Below are 17,354 nucleotides of genomic sequence, written 5' to 3' on the forward strand. Positions count from 1 at the left end.
GAGAGAGAGAGAGGGTTAAGGTCGTCACTCTACTGCCTCTACCGGCCAACCTCACCCCCAAACGCCCCCCGCTGAGCGCCACCTCTCCATCTCTCCTCCTCTCTTCTCCCCTCTCCTCTTTCTCCTCTACATGTAAGGAGTTGTGTGCAGGGGGGAGTGGGGGGTGGGGGTGTACTGGGGGGCACTTTTATGACTGTGGAGAGACTGGCTGGAGGCACGGGTGGTGGATGCTGGCGCTGCAGCTGGTGAGGCGAGGTGTGTGTTAAGAGAGCAGATGAATCCAATATACTTTTCAAATTTGTTCTTGAATGATGACTACACACATTGTAATCCACATGGAACCAGATCATATTTGTATATAGAGACTATAATCATTTGTCATCAACACAACATTGGTTGTCACTAAATTTTTTTGGTCAACTAAGCATTTATCTGGCAGAATCAGCAATGTGAGAATGTAGCATCTGCCATCTTTCCTGTATAAACCTTAATGAAACCCTCAATATATCTGGATAACTCACTTCCTGTTTGTTAGGGTCTGTTCCTCTTGTTACATTGAAATGTTACTGTGTTGCATGGAGACTGACAGGGAAGCAAAACAAAACAAAAAAGAAAAAACCCTTGAAATCCAATCTGAGTGGTTGAACAGTGTTGCACTTTAAAACCACCAACAAATGCGGTTTAAATCTGATCTGGGAAGATTGGATTCCGTGCGTCTTTGCTGCAAAGCTCAAATCAGATTCAGGTTGCCTGTATTTGCACAACTTAACTAGTAGGCGATAGGCCATGTGATTTATGGTACGTAATTATTGCATTTACAGTACATAGTGTCTGGGTGTGTATGTTCTTTCTAGCATATCGTCCAAGGTTGGTTTGACAAAAGGATGCGTGCAACACAATGCCACAGAAGTGGAAGACATTTCGGGAAATTGCTTCGTAACAGGAGAGAAATATCTATGGAATGTAAACACAGATGTCGCTTACATGTGTGTGTGGTTAAATGTTTGGACTGACTCATGAACCTGCTTCCAATACATGGAAGGAGTGACAAACAAACCAGCAAGTGTGTTTGACTGTGAATCTCTTTGCATGTAAATGTATTTAGTTGTGTGACCATTTCTTTAATCAGTATGTCTGTGCGTGTATCTCTGAAGATGTGTTTAGGTGTGTTTTTCATGTTCCTGCACACCTGCTGACAGCTCAAAAAGGCCGTTTTAAAGAAGAGCCTAACCCCCTGTGCTGATCGGTGCTGCAGATAGGGAGGCCACCTTGGGAGTTTTAATAAAACTGTGCTACAACTCGGAGTGAAGTGGAGCGGATGAACAAGAGAAGAGGTGGAGGTGGAGGGGGTGACAGGGAGGTGCGGGGAGGTGAAGGAGGAGAAACAGACAAGGGAGCAAGCAAAGAGAAAGAGCACCACTGTCTCCCCTCCTCTCTGCTCTGTTGATCCCTGTCATCCATTTTGATGGCATTAGATTCATTAACAATTAAAAGAGGAATGGATGGAGAAAGGGGAAAAAAAGAAAAAAAAGGCAAATAGGGGGAGTTAATAACTGTGATACAGAGGCTCCATTGAGTGGTGTAGATGGAGTGATTTTTAATAAGGCCTGTGCTTCAGAGCCCAAGGCCTCAGGCCGTTGTTAACGCCAGACGCTGGCTTCTCTTAATGGGGTATTGTTAGTCCTTCTTCTCTAAAGTTGGCTTCAAAAAGGTCCAGACTGTTGCTGGCCACATGTGAGCCACAAGCTGAAACACAGCAGGGAAGTTGGGTAATATTGTAAGCTAGTTACATAGTGATACAGCTACATGATTCAATGTCAATGGTTGGGTCTGTCACAGTGTTAGGTCACTATTTTGCTTTTTTAAGATGTTTGAAGAGTAGATGTTATTTCTGAAGTGTTTGTGTATTTATGAGAATAAGTGAGAAGCAGCAGTTGAGAGATAAACACAGAAAAGGCCCATGACACTGGTGCCAGAAGTCTAACGTCACCAAAGCTCTATTGCTCATTACACTTTACACCCACAGTGCTTTACGCAGTCATGTCAAGTACACATAGCTAAAACAACCAAGGAACTTTCATCCCAGACAGTGTTAGCTAACCTCTAGCCACCCTTCAGTGCCGACTAGGACGATGGTATCATCTCTCACTCCTCCCTTGTTAGGTTTGTCGGCAGGAGGCCACCTCTCCACTGGCCCGTTTAAAATCTCGTTAGTGGCTAATTAAAAGGCGCTCCCATCTCTTTTTTGCATCGCCTTAATCGAGCTAATTAACCGCAAGCTTAATCTTCTAAGAACGTCACTCCGGTGGCCAACCGAGACCTCGGTTTCCCCCATGAGCCCAACCCAGGATTGTCTGCGGCCCTCCCTAAAGACAGAAAGACCCTGATGCAGGGATAGATAGGTAGGTCACCCCCCTCCCAGTCGCTCCAACTCTGCCGCCCTCTATCCTCCAAATTCTTTCCAAGAAACAGGTTGCGGAGAAAAGCTAGTGCAGCTAAATGTAGATGTGACATCATTGATTGAGCTCCCCGTTGGCGGAGGAGTTGCTTTATGGGCTGTATTGAGCGATGGTAATTTGGATTTACATAAAGGCCCAGGCCGCATTTGTGAGAATTGCAGAGTTGTAATGGGAAAAATCTGCACTTTATAGGAGTTAAGAGATTGTTACAGCTGAGTCAGAGTGACTCTCATACACAGTATCAACTTGGATAAGGAACATTTGCACAGTGGAAATTATTATCGTGGTTGCTTTGGCTCAGGTGCAAATGAAATGGCTCGGTCAGTACTCTCACGCCTGAAAAGTCAAGTGACTTCATTCAATAAACTAATGCCCTTTTAATGCAATCTATCAACAGAGTACAACAGGTCTCCTCTCCTCCAAGATATGACTTAAGAAAATGTGAGAGGATTTTTGGAAATCAGTCTGCACTTAAGCAATGACCATAATTTGACATTATCATCCTTTATGGAGATCACTAATCCTTTCAGGGAACAGCATAGTGAAAGAAAAAGTGTATTTTTATAATTACCAGCACCATAGAACATTTGATCGTCTATACATAATTGTGATTTAATTTGGTTTTTCCACATTCTCCACTATCTAACAAGATATACAGTATATATTTGCTTTAAGTCTTTGCTTAACAGACCTTTCACACTGATAATTAACTTAATATGACCAACTTTTTATATCATAATATTACAACTTACCCAGTGGACTGTGTGCTGTTGGTGACCACCTTGAGGCTGGCAGCATTGCGGATAAGCTTATCCAGCGTGGCCACAATCTGGGTGAATTTGGGTCGCAGGTTCCTCTCTTTCACCCAGCAGTCCAACATGAGCTGGTGCAGCGCTGTGGGGCAGTCCATAGGTGGGGGCAGTCGATAATCCTGCTCCACAGCATTTATCACCTGAGGAACGACAAAAGAGGAATCACAATCACTTCTAATCACCAAGTATGGTGTAGAGGGAGCACAGACAACAGAAGGAGAAAGATGGGTCGATGAAAAGAGCAAGTAAGGGAGGACAGAATAGAATGAATGAGGAAAATGATAGGAGAGTCAGAGATAAACAGAAAAAAAAAGGCTTTAGGGTATACATAGAAATGAGGGCCAGAGAAAGATTAGCTGTAAGTGGTGGTTGTAGGTGGGTATGTAGAGAGGCAAAATGTTTTTTTAGACAGTGATAGCAGAAGTGGTTGAAAACTATTGCAATTTTGTGAGACAACCAACATTTTAAGGTATAGAGTGATAGCTTATGCAAAATGTCTCAGTTGCTGAATATTCCAACAGAAAACCTTAGCTTACATATTATTACTGTATATGAGACATAAAATATGCATGTCTTGAACTTACATCCTGATTGCTCATGTCCCAGTACGGTCGCTCTCCGTATGACATCACTTCCCACATGACAATGCCATAGCTCCACACATCACTGGCTGAGGTGAACTTCCTGTAGGCAATTGCCTCAGGAGCCGTCCAGCGGATGGGGATCTTTCCCCCCTGTGGATATGCGAATGAGTAGGTGAGCATGAAATACTGGAGGGATGGAGCACAAACACAGAGTCACACACATACAAGAGGGAGAGAGAGGGTGAGAAAAACAGTCCGAGGAAACGTTGATGCACAACACAAGGGTACATGCTGTAGAACCCCGACACCACATACACACAAGATTAGTAACACGGTTACAGAAAATGATATGTACAAACACGTGAAGTTAACACAACAATATTAAATGTGCTACATATATTTTTCAACATCAATATATCAAACTCATATCAGAATCCTGTCATGTAACTATCAAACAAATTGCACTGCAGGCGAGTATATTGGTATCTCATATTAGCAGTGTCTCTCAAAGTTAAGAACAAACTTCCTAATTAACATCATTGCTTCCTGTCACCAAGGGGACTTGTCACTCTTCTGACATTGCTCTGGGTGTTTTGGCTTTTTCATTGGCTTTAAAAAATAGGATATACATGCCGAAAGCAATTTTCAAACAACCTTGATTACTTGTTTCATTATTTGTCATTGTAACTCAGAGTGCATAGCTTCTGTCGAAACACGCAGCAGCCATTCCAGGTTAAGCATTGAAAAATTTTAAAAATCCAGATGTCCCTGATTCTGTCCTTTGTCCAGTCGTGTGGATATCACTGATCCAGATCGAGAGATAAGCAATCATTCAGCTACAATCATTTTTAAAATCTTTTGTTTTGACTGTCCTTATTTTCCCACCTGAATCTATCCTACAGCAGTACTACCATCCATTGTGAAAGTTAAAAAAAAATCTTTTTTTAAAAAATCCCTATCTTCCCAGAATGGTCATGTCATGTGGGAACAGACTTGACACAGATCTATTTTTTTAATATGCTCATACTTGGCAATGTTGTGAATTCCATTTGTGAACGGGGCTAAAATTAACATAATAGTGATTTATTGATGTTAAAATATTACATGTAGCACCTTTAAACATTGATTCCAAACATGAATACACAAACACATGCACACAGTTAGACTCACCAGTGAGCTAGTGTAGGTGGGGTCTGTAGGGTCATCTTCGAGGAAACGAGATAGGCCAAAGTCTGACACCTTGCACACCAGATTACTGTTGACCAAGATGTTACGGGCAGCCAAGTCTCTGTGCACGTAGTTCATGTCTGACAGGTACTTCATACCTGCTGCAATGCCGCGCAGCATGCCAACCAGCTGGATCACTGTGAACTGCCCATCATTGAGCTGGCAAAGGAAGAGAGAGAATGACAAGGATAAATTGGATTGTAGATCAAGGTTGCATGTTCAAAGGAATGTATATTTGTCTCCCCTTTACCTTTATTTGTCCTGCCTGTCTTTCTGTTTTCAATGCCTCTTACCTTCTTTGCATCATCTCTTTGCATATGTCCTCTTACCCACATCTTTCATCTCCCATCTCTTCACATTGTAATATATTTCTCTTTTCTACCTAACCCCCCTCCCTTCTCTATATCTCCTTGTAAAACTCCCCCTTTCTCTGGCAGACAATGTATGATGTGACTTTGAGGCAAAGATTCATTAGAAACTGAGCTCTTTGTAAATGTCACCAATTGCCTGAATACAGCATTTGTCAGATATCCATTGTGGGGTCTGCAGCAGAGCTTAAGAAGACCTTTTATGGCTCCAAAGAAAGGGAGATAACTAAAAGCAAGGTCAAGCAGATTTGGATGAGTTTATTTGGTAAACAGTGTATCACTGATACATGTTTTCTAAGGTATCTCATATTAGACCTTTTTTCTGTGCTATGTGTTTGTGTGTGTTTGTGTTTTTTCTCACCCTTAGGAAGGAGTCCAGTGCCCCATTCTCCATGAACTCGGTCACAATCATCACTGGTCGACTTTTGGTGACCACACCCTCCAGGCGAATGATGTTGGGGTGGTCGAACTGGCCCATGATGGATGCCTCCGACAGGAAGTCTCGCCTCTGGCGGTCAGTGTAGCCCACCTTGAGAGTCTTGATGGCTACGATGATCTCCCGCCGCCCAGGCAGCTTGAGGCGACCGCGGCACACCTCCCCAAACTCTCCTGCGAGAGCCCAGGTGAGACAGCCAGAGAAACAGCAAAAGATGGAAAGAGAGAGAGAGAAAGAGGGAGGGGAGAGAGGCATGACGGAAGAGTGGAGGAGAGTGGGGGAAAAGAGGGGAGAGGGGACAGTTAACTGGTTAGAACCAAGGAGCCAGGGAAGGGTAGCAGGAGGGGTGGGACAGGGGAACTGCAAGAGAAGCCAGGACTCTAGGCCAGTGTCAAGGATTGGTGGTGATGGGGGAGCATACAGTGACTTTGTGATGTTAAGCTACAGATTAAAATTAACAGCATGGTGAGTGTGAGGCATGATGATGGAATGTGAGCAGATGTAGAGTAGAAAAAATGCATGTTGAAATAAATAAAATGGGTCAAGTAGGGTGAAAGGGTGATAGGAGTTGAGGGGGACAGAGGAGGACGGGGGAAAGGATAAGGGGGGGTGGTGCTAAGCTTCAGAGGGGTCAGAGAAGCGGGCACAGGATGAGGAGATGGGTGGAGACAGAAGCTTAGGGGTTCTGGGGGTTGCCGACGCTTTACGTTTAGAGTCTACACCAAGCGTGTGCACAAGTGCAAGAATAATTAGGCGATGACAACAATGTGTTTCAACACGGGTGCAAAGGTGACAGAGTGAGGGAAATCAGGGGAGAGAGGGCAGGGGATGGAGGAATGGAGGGATGGGTTGAGGAGGGGGTAGAGGAGAGGAGGGGGACAGGGAAGACAGGGGTTGAGGGTTTGTCACTTTAAAGGCGAATGCTGGGAAGCGACGGGTTTCAAGTAGTAGCCTCAGCAGTAGAAGAGCTGTCGTAGTAGTAGTAGCAGTAGTAATGGTAGTAGCAGAAGCAGTGGTAGGGATTCCCATCTCTGCCATCACAACGTCCTCCATTTTGGCTCAGATACAATGCTAAGAAAACTCAACCTCACTTGGCACAGTCCTGCAGCTTTTGAGCAGAGATATTACTATCAAGTATATCAAATACATTAAATACTTAACTATCTACAACATCATATGTCAGGGAGGGTTTCTAAAGAAGGAAACACAACCACATAAGTGCAAGGAACAGGGGTCAAATATAGTGATCAAGTTAAAGCCCTCTTTAAGGAAGAGGTCACTTAAAAATAAGCGGGGTCAGAAACAGCCAATCCTGGACAAGAAACATTGTAATATCTTACGCCCCATCCAGACAGGATTCATATTTCAGGGGGATGTGGGAAGTAGATGTTGGCATTCTCTTTCGTAAATAGATGGCAAATCACAGGAATTGCTTTACAAAGCCCAACACACACAGGCTAGAGCACTTTTTCATGTACAATTTCATGTAAGAGAGCCACAACCCATTTGATAAGCTTGTGGGATCTGACTCTCTACATGGGCAGTTCAACAACTGTATGTCAGTACAAATTGGTTTGTATGAAAATCTTTCATTACACCCCACAAACTCAAATGCGTGCATAATGATGATATTCAAAGGTAGGGAACAGAGAACTATAGATACTCGAGTTATACTGTAAAACATAAAGTCTCTGGACAGGAAGAAAAAATTGGAGGGCCAACAAGTGTAGAAAATATTGCACTGGCCTGTAATTAATACTGAAAGAGATAATAGAAAAATTACATACATGCGCAGGATTAAGCTCTTCCCTAGAGAAATAAATCCTGTCTGTTTGGGGCTGTAATCATTCATTGTCCAAAATCTGCTTTCATTAGACTCAAGAAGATGTTTTATCAGTTAGTTAGTTTACAGCTATGTCATACTAATTTACAGTTATTATTATTCTTTTGCACAGCAGCTCTCCTGTTCCAGGATTGGGCTCAATTTTTATTTTAGGACACAGGTTTAACAGTAATCCACTACACAAAAGGTGTTACAGCTACTCTAAATGCACATGATATGGAAAACAACGTAAGGGTGCTAGGACTGTGCGTCAAACTAACTTAAAGAAAGAGAACATAACTAGTACTGATTTTAACACAGGAGAGTGCTGGAGACATCTTTAAGACTGGAAAGGGGTACCTAAGAGGTGTCGAGTGAGGTAGGGGAGGGAGCAAGGAGAGGGCTAGCGATGAATTGAGTGAAAGTACCGCTTGGTGTGAAGTCCTCTAACGGTATGGCCTGGAGGTGACTAGCAGTCTTCCCCCTGTAGCTCAGGAGCTTTGGTGGGTTACCTGCGCCAATGACCTCCTCGATCTTCACGCAGGAGACGTCGATCTCCTTGGCAAACTCGCGCACCGCCTCGTTGGGGTCCTCATAGGTGAAGGGGTCAATGTAGACCTTCATTCCTGGCGTTACTATAGGGGATTCAGTGGCAAGAACGGGAAAGTGAATCTTTGCTGCCAAAACAACTTCTATAACAACCAAGTAGAAATCCTTTATAATACTTCATTATTGAACTAGATGATCAAACCATTTCATATTTTGTGAGCTATTCTTTAGTGACTGGGGATGCTAAGTCATTGATTGCTAAGTGGAATCACAGAAATATTGCTGTTGGTGGAATGTGGATCGTTCAAAAAGGACAGGCATCTCAGAAAAGACACTTACTGTATTGCTGTAGTTTCTCTGTGTACTCCGATTCTGAACCATTTCTCTGCTTTCTGTTGAGAAAGATGAAAACACAAAATGAGTCATGTGGACTCCACACAGCAGGGTGCAAATACTGGAAAGGAACAAAGACATGAAGAGAAACTGGATCCCTAATAATGTCTGCAGAAATGTAGCCACACCATGATGTTTCTTGGTGAAGATGTATCAATGCCTGTTAGTAAAATGATTCATACTTGGGGACTGTAACGCAAGTCTAAACAAAAGGATATCATACCATTGTCTGAAGCAGCAAGTGAAAGCCATTCACTCCTGGTACCCCTAAAATGAGCAGCCGAGACAAAAGCAGTCTCAAACAGCAAGCTCAGCTGTCTCGCCTTCCTCACCCTACAGACATCAGACTGTTCGTTTCAATTCAATCTGCCTCTTATTTTCTCCTCATGGACTCTTGCTCTCTTGCTGTCATTCTCTCTTTCCTTCTATATCCATTTCTCATCCCTCTTTTTCTCTCTTTCCCATGTCTTTCTGTTTCTGTATCCTCATCTTTCTCCATGTGTTCCTTCTGGAGAACGACTGGGGGGGGGGGGGGGGGGCATAAAGACGATGACAGAGAGAGGGGGCTGGGTTGTTGAAATTACATGTTAATGCGGTTCCTTTGTTGTCTAACCAGTAACCAGGGCAATAATACCCGATGGTGATTTGCATCTTATTTCAAATTCTAATTTGGTTCCGGAATATACCGAAGCCCTGTGTTTTGTGTTATTACTATTTTCTTCTTCTTCTTCTGTGGCAGTCAGAGCAGCGGTTAAGCCAAGACCCTGAGAGAGACACAATGTAGCGGTGTGAAAATAGAGGAGAGCGAAGAGGCAGGAGGAAGAACGAGAGGAGGGGGAGCCAGGGAGATTATTATTCAGTCTAGCGTGACCGATGCCCACGCTTGTCAGCCGCTGCCTGAACTGGCTTGTGGAGGGAACCCAGTGGGCGCCAGTCAGCGGTGGGTGCCAACCTTTCACACATGTATATACACACACACACACTGCATTTGCTGCTTGACAAATGAGTGGTATAAGGATAAACGAGTGTGGTTAGACCCAGTTGATGCAGTGTCAGACTTTCTGAAAGGTGTGAGCAGCCACTCGCATCTTCCTAGTCAATTGGGCCCAGCAGACAAGAGCGCATCTGGGTTCTTTGTGGTCGGGCAACCGCACATTTGATTGTGAGTGAGGCCATGAGGGCAGGCCTATCAGGCCCAACAGCTGCTCCATCACGCTGTGTCCAGTGAGCAAAGTAGCATTTTAGCCAAAGCTGTTTACTATTCACAGATTCAGAAGGCTAATCTGGCATTCAGTGGCCTCACAGGTGGCACAGCAATCCGCTGAGACTGTTCTGGGGTGGTTTGGAGGACATACAAACAAAGTTGACATTTGAAGCTATTTCAGTTTTTTCAACTTGAAGTAAAAATGTCTTGTACAAATGTTTCTGGAAGTCCTTGCTGTTTGAACATATTCTGAAGGCCTGAAAAAAGTACATAAGTAAGAGTAAAGTATGGCAAATTGCTCATTCTCGTCTTTCAAATGTTCTAACTTTTTGAGAGGCTGAAAGAAGAATTATATTCTGACCTGAGGCAGACAATAGCGATGACCACAACTGCAATGATGAAGACCAAGGTGGCAGTGGCTGATCCCACAATAAGTGGTAACTGCTCTTGCCATGACTTCGGTGGGTCAGCTAAGGGGTCAAAGAGAGAAAAGGGTTACTTAGAGAGCTTGTCACAAACATACACCCACACTAGCTGTAATCCATTTCTATTGCCTAAGACTGTGCCGTTAGTCTAACTAAAGGTTTGTGCAGTATGTCTCTCACGCCCACTTTTAAATTGTATGCTTACATAAGTAAAATCATGCCCTTGTGTTCCTCAGGCTGTATGAAGCAGAATGGAGTACAACCTCTGACTAATAAATGCCTTTATGAACACTGCACGATAGACTACTGAGTTCATTTGCTTTGTCTGTTTAATGATAAGCACAATGTAGAGCAAGACTGAGACTGATTGCTAGGAAATGATAGATTTTCACAGAATCGTAAGTCATGAATTTCTCTACAAGGATTTCAGTTCATTGAAAAATAGGTAAAGTAGCTTCTAGCTCTATAAGCTTTTGAGCCTCCATTATGTTCGTGAGCTTAAACACAGAACTATTAGAGGTATTGCTGTGAAGCTACAAATACCCCAACATATCCCTGAGTAATAGAGTAGGTATTGGAGTGACATACTTTGCAGGTTGGTGCTGAAGTCGGCTGGGCTGCTGTAACGACCGTAGCCAGCCACTGTTCGGGCACGGACCTGTACTACATAAGGCGTACCAGCCTTGAGACCTTCAATGCGGGCATTGCTCCGTTGGGCAGTCATGGTATGTGCGATGGCCTCACCTTGATCCTGCAGACAGAGACAGTCACAGATGAAAACAAAATCAAATATAAGCCCCCTGTGCTGTCTCATTCATCATTATCCCCTCTCTGATTCTCTAACCTTCCTGACATGGCTGACCAATTTAACCGTGCAGGCGGGTGAAAAAAAAAAAAGGACAGCGAGAGAGAGAAACAGAAATTGAGAGAGACAGATTGTAGCTGGCGTGTTAATCCGACGGGAGAAGGACAAGACAACAAACAGAGCATTTATATACTGAGTGCCTTTGTACTCTCCCTGAGGCACATCCAGTCACAGCTCTCTGGGCCCCTGGAAAATACAGAAACTTTCAAATGCATGGATTGAGAGTGGACGGGGGGTAAGAGGGAGGGCAAGAGGGAGAGATGGAATTAGGGGCACAGAAAAGGGCAGAGCATAATGGAAATATGGGAGAGGGTTGGGAGGACAGAAAGAGAAAAATGAAGGAGGGATAGAGGGATGGAAAGAGGGCAATAAGTAGAGAAGGATGATCACACAAGCAAAGATTGGAAATTGTGACTTGCCTCGGTGCAACCATGTGTTTATCAGCATAGGCATTGTCTTGCACATTTACAGAAACACAGATGAAACAGAGACCATGAGAGTCAATGAAATTGGATTGAATTAGAGGCGTTGACTTACACTGCCGCTTACCTTCTCATGGTACTTAATCTCATAATCCAGAATGATTCCGTTGGGTTTCTCTGGAGGCAGCCAGGACAGGCTCATGGTGCTCGCTGTGGCCGCCATCAGGTGAACTGTGGGCACTGCAGACGGAGCTACACAGGGAAAAACAAATAAGAGAAAATCCGCCTTTTTTTAACGTTTTCTGTGTTATGTCTTTTCAAGTTCTATGCCCTTTGTGTGTCCACACAAGCCTAAATACGAAGTCTTAGGCTGCTGGCTTTGTGGAAAGCTTTGGCCAGTGGTTAGTATGCAGAACCATTCCCCACTAATGCTCAAATTCTTCCTCTGAGAGTCCTTGGGGAAGGAGAGGGGATGTCTGATTCTACTGTGACAAGTGAGTCAAACTACAAAACTGATGGATAAGTCTGGTGCATGCAGTTCCCTCTGCCATACACTAACTTTAGGCAAATGTAGGAACAAGTATATACACATACTGTACATACAGATGGAAACATTTCATATATTCCACTGCATGCTGAACCACTGCTACATTTTTGCTTCTTCCTCAAGAGGAAATGTTTGGGGACAGTTATGTTTTCTCTTTTCTTTTTAGCCTTAATAATAATTTGTATGCATTATGCACTGTGCATATATAGAATGTTACAATTTCATTTGGCAGACATTTTTATCCAATGCAATGCGCACATGAGAGTTAATACAACAAGCAAGGATCTAGTCAGGAGAGAACACAAGTGCCATAAAGCTGTATAGTTTACCTACAACTGCACATAAATGTGCACACACCATATAGACTATTTAATTTATATAATGTGCGCACAATTACACAAACAAATACACAGGGATTTGATATAAAACATACCGGCACTCCACCCACCTGAGCTTTCCATGCTTTGTTCACATGTGCCTATTAATGGCCAAGTGCTGTCTGCCTCACTGTCTCTCTTTCCTCTCTTCGAAGTTCAGTTTTGTTATGTACCTCTGACTCACTCCCTCCTCACTGTCTACTTCATTGCTTTTGTTTCATAACTTCAACTGTCTCTCCCCAGTGGTACCTTCTCTTAAAAAATGATGTTACTCACTTTTTCCTATGCACACACAATCATCTTTTTTAATTTCCTCTTTGTTTGCTGTCCTCCACAGCTCTTCACTTTTCGTCTTCCTTTTCACCACTACAGACCAGCATCCCCTCTCTGTCTCCACCTCTCTTCCTTCCTTCAGCCCTTCCCCCTCAGTCTCCCCATTTTTGTTAAAACTTTTTAATCCCCAGTTTTTCTTCTTTGATCCCCCAGCCCCCTTGCATTTCCTTTCTCCCTCTGTTGCTTGTGTTTGTGGCCAGACATCCTTCTGTTTCTCTTTTTCTCTCTTTGCTCCCCAAACCTTCCCTTCCCTGCCTCTCTCCCTCCCTTGCCAGCCCCATCCATCCCAGCCCTGCATGTCTCTCTTTCTCTCCCAGAAGACAATACCTCTTAGGCAGATCCCCTGGTTACTCTAGCCAGGGGATTAGGGGCCCTCCTCCGGGAGAAAACGTTGAAGTAACCATGGAGGTGGCCCCTGGGGCTTATCACCGCCCTAGTATTTATTTTGGTTGTTAAAAGGTGAATGCACATGCAGGGATGGTCTTGGGACTACACCAGGGGATAATCTGATCACAGTTGATGCTCTCTTGCCCCCTCCTTTCCTGTCTCCTCTCTGCACCCAACTGACCTGGGGCAACCATGGATGGACACTGGTCCCTGTCAGCCCAGTGCTAGACCCCTCATAAAACAATGAGGGCCTCACATGAGGCCTTGTGGGGCCTTTGGGTCCTAGACCCACAAACAGAAGGCAATCCTTAAGCATCTTTTTAGGAGCAGGAGCAAAAGGGTAGAGGTGAGGAGGACAAGGCCATAGAGAGAAGAGAGAGATGATGGGGGATGGAGCAAAGGATAATCCTCAATGTTGTCTAAGCCTGCCCAAAGAGCAAATTTAACATAGAGACTAAACACACCCAAAGCACAACTTAAGAGCCCTGGGAGAACCACAACAAAGACACCATCTCATGAGAACATAAGTGTAGAGTAAGCTCAACAATACTCAGCAGCACAACAGATCTACGTATCTACCTTGACATTCAATTTGTATGGCAAATCTTACAACAAATCCAAAAAAGGAACATATGCAATAGCTTATCATTTTACTCTGAATTATTCTGTATATACATTAGCTGATATGCAATTGTCTATGCAAAAAAATAAAAAAGAATACATACAGCCCTGATTGCTTCATTGGCCTAGTTACTGTTGTTGCTGTGGGCTGTAGGAGCGGTGGGTTGGAAGCAGTGGGCAGCTAGAATACTGAAGGTTCAACACTTTGAATACACACTGCCTCGCTATTGCTATTTGCAGCGGCGTTAGTGCAGAGCATGATGTGGGCGTGTGAAAAAAAGGTCCCTTTCTAAGCTCATTCAGAAGAATGTCTTCCTTCTCAATCCCTGTTCAAAGGGAAATATGTAACATACTCCTACATGCAAACAAGAAATTGATCACTACTTCTTAAGTGGAGAAAGTATTCTCTGACATTCTTTTGTACCTTTTTTAGCAGTGCCCACAAGTTCAATATTGATCGTTGACAGGCAGTCATGAGGATGCAGAGCTGTACCTACCAGCCTGATTTGTGGTGATGTTCACTGCAGAAAACTGAGGTGTATAGGGACTCTTGTTGGAAACCCCATTGACCGCCTGAATCTCAAAGCTGTACTGTGTGTGGGCTTGAAGGTTACGGACAGCCACACGTCGCTGGGTCAGGCCCAGGTGGCGTGGTGAGATTTCTACGTTGTCGTCACACCGTGAGCACATTCCCCGTTCAGGCAGGCACTTTTTACAGATGACGTTGTAGAAGGTGTCGTCGCGGCCGCCCAAGTCACGTGGGTCACTCCATTCCAGCACAAGCGAGGTTTCGTTCACAATGGAGATGACGCTGCGTGGTGCAGAGGGAACAGCTGCAAAAGGGAGGTAAAGCATGGATGAGATGAGGAATATAGGTTTGGAATGAGAATGAATTTAATCTCCATGCACAATAGTTGTAAAGAAATTTGTGTTGGTGACAGTGCAGAGACATACTGACAATAGACAGAGATTCATATTGCAAAGCATAGTTTACATATCACTACACATATACATTCATTATGCCATAGCTGCTATCAACACAATTCATAACCTAAAAATGTTCATTGTGCTGTGGTATCACTACATTTTTCACACATTGACTAGAACATTTTTTTCTTCCACTTGTTTTTCACATAACAAGAGACTGTTCTAGCAGTTCTTCAGAAAAAAAGAGGACAGGAGTTCAAATATGAATTGCATGCTCATTTCCACTATGAGCCTGTGTGTGTGTGTGTGTGTGTGTGTGTGTGTGTGTGTGTGTGTGTGTGTGTTTGTGTGTGTGTGTGAAGTGCTGGGGGGGACGAGCACGAGACAAACTATTGGCAGAGGCTTGGCAATTCTTATCCAATTACCAGAGCCTTATCTCTCACTGCACTGTGGGAGAATCAGCCCCCCACCCCAGCAACAGAAAAAAGGATATTCTTCTCTCCTCACCAGTGAATGAATTAGCTCCTACATGTGCATGTTTGCTTTTAACGAAGGCACTGCACTGCTACTAGAAAAAAAAAAAAATCCTCCACTTTCTGTCTGTAAAGAGGTGGCAGCCTTGAGAATAGATAGACCTCACTGGAAGGTGGCAAGGGGAGGGGTTGTATGATAAAGTTTTGGATAATGTTGGGAAAGCAAGCAGGATTGTTTGCTGTGTGTGTGCTGTGGTGGGAAAGCACACCTGACGGCTGATAAATGTGACTGAGGTCATAATTCAGAGAGGGAAGTTTGGGAGAACATTTACCTCTCAGTCAAGAATTATGTTTTATGGATACCATACATTTGATCTGTCTGTATTTTGACTGGAGAAGAAGAACATGTTGTGCCTTGTTTTCTAATGAAGTGCATTAATAGCACTATATGTTATGACTTTGAAAGATGAGGATAATATTCCAATCAAATAAAAGCTGTCTTCTCTTACTCGTGCAGGGAGAGTCAGGAGAGTCTGTGTCTGAGCGGTAGAAACCGTTTCGACAGGAGCAAACGCTGGCTGCTCCTGAGCTGGCACGGCTGTTGGCTGGGCAGGGCAGGCAGAAGCTGTCCCCCTGCTTGGATTTGAAGGTGCCAGGGCTGCAAGCTGATGGGAAAAGAGAGAAAAATTGAGAGATAAAGGGGTGAATAACAACGTAATATACTGAAATTAATGGTTTAGAAAGTAGCCATTGAGCAGTTGAAGGACTGTGTACAATAATTTTCAATAAAACATTTGTGTGAGTCACATATCCAAATGGGCAATAGGCCACCCCGATTCTGAATGAAATACTTAATTTTACACTCACTAATCCTTAGCGTTAGTGTGCAAGCATTAGCAACAGAATGTAATGTGTGTAAAAATACTGGATATTTTTATAATCACATGGCCTACATTTGAAACACTGTTCCACGCCACTGGTAAAATGGCTGACATGTCTTATTTAATGTGTTTAGCATATGTACATGTGAGCACAGGCACTGATTTGTTCTTGTCCCTTCAAACTCTCAGGTCCCCGTTTGCCTCACTTATGAAGAGTGCATCTTCTACAAACTTTGTGGAAAGGGAGAGGGTTGTTTGGAGCAGCATGGAGCTGTTTGCATAAACCAATGCTCACACGAAAAGACTGTCAAACCATATTACATACATGACCCTCAGAGCCAAAATGCTGGCATGGGGCTTTAATCTGAATTTTGCCTTTCATGAAATACATATAAACATACACACAGAGAATCAGAATGGCACACATACCGCATGCTGATGTGTACACAAACGTGGATCTGCACTCAACTGTGCAAAGATGCGTGTACTCACACACACACACACACCATCCTGGCCTCAAGTCACCTCAATGCACTCAATGCTAAGAGGCTTTCCTCAAAAGTATGTCTGCATTTATAACACTTCAATTTACTGAGACAGACCCAAAATAAACTACCTTCAACATAGTTCAAAACAACAAAACTGCTTACTGAATAGGCCAAGCCTAGTTAATTAGACAAAGCCCTAGCTCCGTTTATAGCAGCTGCTTGGAAGTTTATAACTCAGGTGATAAGTTGCAGATATGCAGGGAAACACTGACAGCAGCAGTGTGATTCAGAACACTTTGGCAGGCTCCATATCTTTGATAAACTGTCTCGTTAAAAGATGAATGAGTTTGCTGTGGTGCTTAATAAAAAAGACGAGAGCAGGTAAGAGCGGCAAAGTTTACAGGGGCCAGTTGATTAGCCGACCCACTAGTGCGTTCGCTCGTCAATGTCAAGGACACACTGCTACGTTTGTCCCTCTGAATGATAATAACCACCATAGATACTGAGTTTGTTTTTCACTCTCTGTTGGAAACAACCAAGGTTGGAGGACAAATCTACAGCAGACCACTTCCTGCTCCTGCTATTTTCCTGGTTTTGAAAGTTCAATATTAGCACATAGCCACTAGTTGTTTAAACCGTGTACATAAGCACTGAGTGTGTTTGTTCTTCCACCATTAATCAAAGTCATCTACACCACTGGCTAACAGGAAGTGCTGCTTGATTAACAGATAAAAATGACCTTGGGTTTTGCTAG

The 17,354-nt window shown here is 43.6% G+C and overlaps 1 protein-coding gene across 10 annotated transcripts in view; it reads right to left on the minus strand.

Annotated features, from left to right (window-relative positions):
* The window catches only part of LOC122988309 (ephrin type-B receptor 3-like), a 61,990-nt gene that overhangs the window by 5,976 nt on the left and 38,660 nt on the right, over positions 1 to 17,354 (minus strand). For 2 of the 10 annotated variants that reach the window (XM_044360529.1, XM_044360526.1), the window contains exons 4-14: positions 15,741 to 15,896; positions 14,329 to 14,664; positions 11,694 to 11,818; positions 10,868 to 11,030; positions 10,216 to 10,324; positions 8,597 to 8,649; positions 8,221 to 8,343; positions 5,812 to 6,059; positions 5,026 to 5,241; positions 3,856 to 4,005; positions 3,212 to 3,411 (exon numbers count right to left, since the gene is read on the minus strand). In XM_044360529.1, coding sequence (XP_044216464.1) covers positions 3,212 to 3,411; positions 3,856 to 4,005; positions 5,026 to 5,241; positions 5,812 to 6,059; positions 8,221 to 8,343; positions 8,597 to 8,649; positions 10,216 to 10,324; positions 10,868 to 11,030; positions 11,694 to 11,818; positions 14,329 to 14,664; positions 15,741 to 15,896 — 1,879 coding nt within the window. Of the gene's footprint in view, positions 1 to 3,211; positions 3,412 to 3,855; positions 4,006 to 5,025; positions 5,242 to 5,811; positions 6,060 to 8,136; positions 8,356 to 8,596; positions 8,650 to 10,215; positions 10,325 to 10,867; positions 11,031 to 11,681; positions 11,819 to 14,328; positions 14,665 to 15,740; positions 15,897 to 17,354 lie in introns of all 10 variants that reach the window. The other 8 variants (XM_044360528.1, XM_044360525.1, XM_044360527.1 and 5 more) reach the window with 6 other exon arrangements.

Source organism: Thunnus albacares, chromosome 9 (assembly GCF_914725855.1).
Source record: "Thunnus albacares chromosome 9, fThuAlb1.1, whole genome shotgun sequence".
NCBI classification, from domain to species: Eukaryota; Metazoa; Chordata; class Actinopteri; order Scombriformes; family Scombridae; genus Thunnus; species Thunnus albacares.